Genomic DNA, 6,046 nt, shown 5'->3' with positions numbered 1-6,046 from the left:
CAGATGTTTAAGTAGGATCATAATGCTGCAAAATTTAGAGATGAGATACCATTTCATCTGTAATCTGTTCATTTGTATCGAATGGTGTTTGCTGCTTATTATTGTGAGTGATTAGACTTGCAAACGTGCAGGACGATTATTCTAAATTAACTACAGCCAGAAACCCCATGATCTACCCTCCATTGCACCAAAAAGAGTTGATGCTAACTTCCCTTGTCCAACAATTTGCATCAGACTTCATACTAGCTGTCTTTGTATCCGTTTTCCACAATAGGAAGTTTTCCATTATTCTAAATAAACAACAGCCAGAAACCCCAACGTACGATTCTCAGGTTAAGCTACATTCTATAAAATCCAGTTGCTACCAGTCCATCAAACACGCAATACAAAAACTCATCTTCCAGATACAAGTAGTAGAGAAAACTTTCCAATATTGACTTCTAAATAAACTACAGCCAAAAACTCCCACTAACGATTCTTAAGATAAGCTACACTCAATGATTTGCAGTTTCTGCAAAGTCTCCAACAACCATGAACACACATACTGACGTACATATGATCATTCATGTTATGGTTTGACGCTGCAAAGGTGCAAATTTACAAAAGCATAACTAACAATAGCTTGTACAAGAAATGAACTATACCTTTGTGATATTCTAGTTTGCTAGTTTTGATGATCTAAAGAAAGAATTCTAAATAGCAAGACAATTTCATTAGTCCTTTGGCAATCTACCAACCAAAAACAAAGGACAATCTAAATTTTTAAAATATGCTTAAAGCTAATGCCTTAATTCCCACACTTTAGGAAGACAAAGTCTAAAAGTAAAAATCCTACACTATTTCAATAGAGCAATTTCTTCAAAAACATGTTTAAAAGGCAAAGGTGGCAGAAATTTTATTAATTCAAACCAAGTTCTGCCAATTTAAAAATACAAAGTAACATATACGAACCGATTAGTAGCTGGTTGTATATCATAGTAATGGGAATGGAATTAAGTGTGATTTGACAAGATAACATCCTAATATTAATCTTATTCCAAAACTTAGTATTCTTCATAAATGTCTATTGCCACCACCAAGTACAACATTCTTGGGTGAAATAGCATTACCATGGTAGTAGACATTGTTTTTTCTTACAAATATATACTCTACACAAATCCATTACCATTATGGCGCCATTTATTACCACTTACCAAACGGGACGTAACCACGTAGGGGTTATGAGTTCAACCAAAGATCCTCATAGTTCATCAAAGTACAACCCAATAATAAAACCCATCATCCAATATATCAAAATTAAAATTTGCATTAAACAATCAAGAAAACCAAACCCATCGCACATTAATTATCATAATTAGACAAAATTGATGCATAAATACCAATATCTATTCAAATTTCTTTCAATTCACAACAAAATTACAGTATATTTGCTAACAATTAACCAGTAAAACATGATATAAAACCTCCAAAATCAAAAAATTTACATACCTCCTCATTTCCCTGAATCAGTCCAATGAATACAAAGCAATCAAAACCCTTTAGTACCAGTTTCTTTAAGAACAACAGGCTTCTGAGTCATAGAAAGACAATACTTTGCAATTTCCCTAAATTTAGGAACACTCCTTAAATCAACTTTAGTCCCATCTTTTAAGGTAATAATAATATCACCCCATTCTCCAATAAACCTAGGAACTACCTGAACATCCTTAATCACATTATAAGAGAAATCACTCCTATCATCCCCAGTTAACCCAGAAATTACAGTAACCCTTAAATTTGTAAACCTGTACCTCAGAAAAAATGCCCTTGAAACTGCTGCTACTGTTAAGGGAAGCCAAAACAGAGTAAAACCCAGAACAAGATTTGCGAGTAAGTCACCGTAGTGCGCACCTCCGTCAAAAAAGATGGTTTCTTGGGTGGTTTTTGAGGTGGGGTCAGTAATGGGTTTGTTGGTTGGAGAGGAGGAGACTTGGATTCGGGTTGTGGGCCGGGTCATGGGCCGGGTTGAGAGGGAAGTGGGTTTTGAAGGAAGAGGAAGAAGGTGGTGGTGTTTGGTGGTGGAGGGAGGAGAGAGAGAAGCTGTGGTTGCGGCGGAGATTGACATGGTTTTGGTGGGTTTTTAGTGAAGGAAGGAAGTGGATGAGGTTGTTAGAGATGTTTTTTCAAGCATTTTTTTTTCTGTGTTTTTGTGGATTATGGAGTTGGGAGGAATGAATTGACGTGGCTTATGATTAACCAATCAACATGAACTTTTAAGTTTTGATTTTTTGACGTATTCTTCGAGTAATGTTCTAAACTATTCAGCTTAATTTCAATTCAGTTCAGTTCAGATACAATCAGTTCAGCTCAATTCAGTAAATCAGAACAAGCCCTAAGTTTCGGTTTATCTCCTTTGATAAGCGAAATATGGCAATTAAAAAGTAAATTTGTTGCTTTATTTGCAAATGAAATGGAGGGTGCAGGTGGTTTCACTATTAGTCCAAGCGGGGGTGAGGTTAATCCGCCTCTGGTGTCATGATTTGCTCTATCTGGAATGTCAGGGGCCTGAATGACCTTGGCAAAGTTGCCTCTGTAAAGAGGTTGCTTCATTCTCATTCAGTTGATGTTCTTGGCTTACTTGAAACAAAGGTTAAATTAAAAAAATGTTGCTAAGTATCAAAAGAAATTTGGCTCTTCTTGGCTATGGGTTTGCAATTATGATTATTCCCCCAAAGGGAGGATTTGGCTTGGGTGGAATGCAGATAGAGTAACTATCAATGTTTTAAAGGTTCATGAGCAGTTCATTCATTGCAGTGTCCTTACTAAAGATCTTTCTACTCAAATTCACCTCACTGTTATCTATGGGCTTCACTCTATTCATGATAGACTTCCTATGTGGGATGAGATCAGAAATCTCTCTATTCAGCATTCTTCTTGGTTATGTGCTGGTGATTTTAACTCTGTGCTTACTTCTTCAGATAGGCTTCATGGTAATGATGTTACTGATTATGAGACTAGAGATTTTCAGAGTTTTGTGGTGATTTGAACCTCACTGAAGTCAAGAGCAAAGGACCTTTCTTTTCTTGGTCAAATAAGGCTCATACTGGTCCTAGAATTCTTTCTAGAATTGATAGAGTCCTTGGTAACCAAGCTTGGTTAGATTCTTATGGTCATGTTGAAACTGTCTATCTTCCCCCTGCTTTATCTGATCATAGTCCAGTCCTTTTGGATATCTGTTCTGTTCCTGCTGGGAAGGGTAGACCGTTCAAATTTCTGAACTGTATTGCTGATCATCCTGATTTTCTTGATATTGTTTCTCAGGCCTGGTGTTCTGGTAGTTCCGTCTGGCAGAAACTCAAATCTGTGAAGTCTAGTATCAAATCTCTTAACAGCAATCAGTTTGGCAATATTGCTGAGAAGATTGATCGAGCTAATGCCGAGCTTGATGAAATTCAGAACTTAATGGCTCGGAATACTGATGATTTGGATTTATATGCAAAAGAATTTGAGGCTATTAAGGTTGTTAAGCACTGGAATGATATTCAAGAAAGTATCTTCAAGCAAAAGTCTAGGATCAACTGGATCAAGCTTGGAGATGGCAATTCTCACTATTTCTCCTCAGTGATGAAGACTAGACAAGCAAGGAATAGAATTGATTCTATCTTTGATTCAAATCAGGTTTTGCTTAAGGATCCTGATTCTATTTCTCATGAGATTATTTCTTTCTATAAGTCTCTTGTAGGGACTAAGGCTCCTTGGCTTCCTGGTGTTGACCTTGTTACTATGAGGAGAGGTAAACAGCTTAGCTCTATTGCTCAGAGCTATCTTATTCATCCTATCTCTCATGCTGAAATTGATGATGCTCTTAAGGGAATTGATAACACTAAGGCTCCTGGTATTGATGGTTTTAACTCTTTTTTCTTTAAGAGAGCTTGGCATATTGTGAAAGATGATATTTATGCTAGTGTTGTTGATTTCTTTACTAAAGGGACCTTGCCTAAACAATGGAATTGCACAACTATCACTCTTGTTCCTAAAATTCCTAATGCTTCTCAAGTTAAGGATTTTAGGCCTATAGCTTGTTGCACTGTGGTCTATAAGCTTATCTCTAAGGTCATAACTGCTAGGCTTACTGCTGTCATTGGTGAGGTCATTGATGATGCTCAAGCAGGGTTTATTCCAGGCAAGCACATTGAAGACAATATCCTTCTTGCAACTGAGTTGATCAAAGGTTATGATCACAAATTCATTTCACCTAGGTGTATGGTTAAGGTGGACCTGAAGAAAGTCTATGACTCAGTTGAGTGGGGATTCTTGATATCTGTTATGCAGGAGCTTGGTTTTCCTCAAAGGTTTATTAGCTGGATCTGGACTTGCCTTACTTCTGTTTCTTATTCTATTCTTATCAATGGTTTTCCTACCCCTCCCTTTGAAGCTAAGAAAGGATTAAGGCAAGGTGATCCTATGTCTCCCTTTTTGTTTGCTATTGGTATGGAATACCTGTCCAGATGCTTGATGAGCTTAGGTTAACTCCTGATTTTAACTTTCATCCTAGATGTGAAAAGTTAAACCTAACTCATATGATGTTTGCTGATGATCTGTTAATGTTTTCTAGAGCTGATAGTGTTTCTGTCAAGCTTCTCTTCCAAGCTTTTTCAAAATTTTCTGATGCTTCAGGTCTTTCTGCTAACCTTGATAAAAGTGAAGTGTACTTTGGAGGAGTTTCTATTGATGTTCAGACTGAACTTAGAGAGCTTCTTGGTGTTTCTCAAGGTTCTATTCCCTTTAGATATCTTGGGGTTCCTCTCTCTTCTAAGAAGCTTACAATTGCTCAGTGTAGGCCTTTGGTGGAGAAAGTGACTGCTAGAATTCAAGGGTGGATGGCTAAACACTTGTCCTATGCTGGGAGACTCCAGTTGGTTAAGAGTGTGCTTTTTGGTATTCAGACATATTGGGCTCAAATTTTTATCTTACCAAAGAAAATCCTGAAAGAGATTGAGGCTAGATTCAGGTGCTTTCTTTGGACTGGCTCCTCTGCTCCTGCTAGGAAATCTTTGGTTGCTTGGAACTATGTCTGTCTTCCTAAAGTTTGTGGTGGCTGGAACTTGCTTTCTCTCCCTGAGTGGAATAAGGCAGCTGTCACTAAATTACTTTGGGATATTGCTCATAAGGCTGACAATCTTTGGGTTAAGTGGGTTCATGTTTATTACTTCAAGCATAAAGATTGTTGGACTACTCCTATTCCTGCTAAATGCTCTTGGTTTTTGAAGAAAATCTTAAGTTGTAGAGATATTGTGAATGATCAAGGGGGATGGGATGGTTTCATACAACACAATAAGATGAAGATCAAGAAACTTTATGCTGCTATTAGGCCTCAAGTTCCTAAGGTACCTTGGAAAAGGGTCATCTGTCACAACTTGGCAACTCCTAAAAGTGTGTTTATCTTGTGGCTAGCTTTGTGGGATAGACTTGTTACTAAGGATAGGTTGCTTCAATGCCACATCTCTTGTGATCCAAGGTGTTTCTTTTGCTTGAATAGTAATGAAAGTGTCCAACACCTATTCTTTGATTGTGAGTACTCTAGACAGGTTTGGAGCAAGATTTTGAGTATTTTGCATGTTTCCAAGCCTGTTAAGCAATTTGATGATGAGATTGCATGGTTGATGAAAATCTGCAGAGGTTCTAGAATGAAAAACAAAGTGATCCAAGTTGCCTTCACTGAAACAGTCTATAGTATTTGGATACAAAGGAATGCAGTTTTGTTCAATGGCTGTATTAAACCTGCTGATGTTCTAGTTAGGGATATTATCTTTCACTCAGCTTGTAGAATTCCAGCTGGAAGCAAGTACTTGATTGTGTAACTTTTTGCTCAGTTGGTTTTGCAGGGAGTTGCAGTTTTGTTAATGTTCTGGTTTCAGGCTGCTGTTGTTTGAAATCTGCAGCTTGATTTCTGTTTGCTGCAGTTTATTTTCTGGTTGGCAGCTGGTCTTTTGCCCTGCAGCTGCTCTGCTTTGACAGGCTGGATGCTGCAAGTTTGTCAGTTTGCTGCTGCTGCTGTCTTGATCTG

The 6,046-nt window shown here is 37.7% G+C and overlaps 1 protein-coding gene across 1 annotated transcript; it reads right to left on the bottom strand.

Moving 5' to 3' along the window:
• Nucleotides 1–1,364: 1,364 nt before the first annotated feature.
• LOC145581551 (NAD(P)-linked oxidoreductase superfamily protein) lies at nucleotides 1,365–2,193 on the bottom strand. The gene has a single exon (XM_081638559.1). The coding sequence runs from the start codon at nucleotides 2,102–2,104 to the stop codon at nucleotides 1,529–1,531; it is 576 nt and encodes a 191-aa protein (XP_081494685.1). The 5' UTR covers nucleotides 2,105–2,193; the 3' UTR covers nucleotides 1,365–1,528.
• Between the last annotated feature and the right edge of the window lie 3,853 nt (nucleotides 2,194–6,046).

The sequence above is a fragment of the Chenopodium album genome, chromosome 15, assembly GCF_948465745.1.
Source record: "Chenopodium album chromosome 15, dcCheAlbu1.1, whole genome shotgun sequence".
Classification (NCBI taxonomy): domain Eukaryota; kingdom Viridiplantae; phylum Streptophyta; class Magnoliopsida; order Caryophyllales; family Amaranthaceae; genus Chenopodium; species Chenopodium album.
This window is presented reverse-complemented; position numbering and strand designations above follow the sequence as displayed.

Coding starts and splice junctions, on each gene's coding strand:
- LOC145581551 (XM_081638559.1), bottom strand. CDS start 2,104: ATGTCAATCTCCGCCGCAACCACAGCTTCTCTCTCTCCTCCCTCCACC.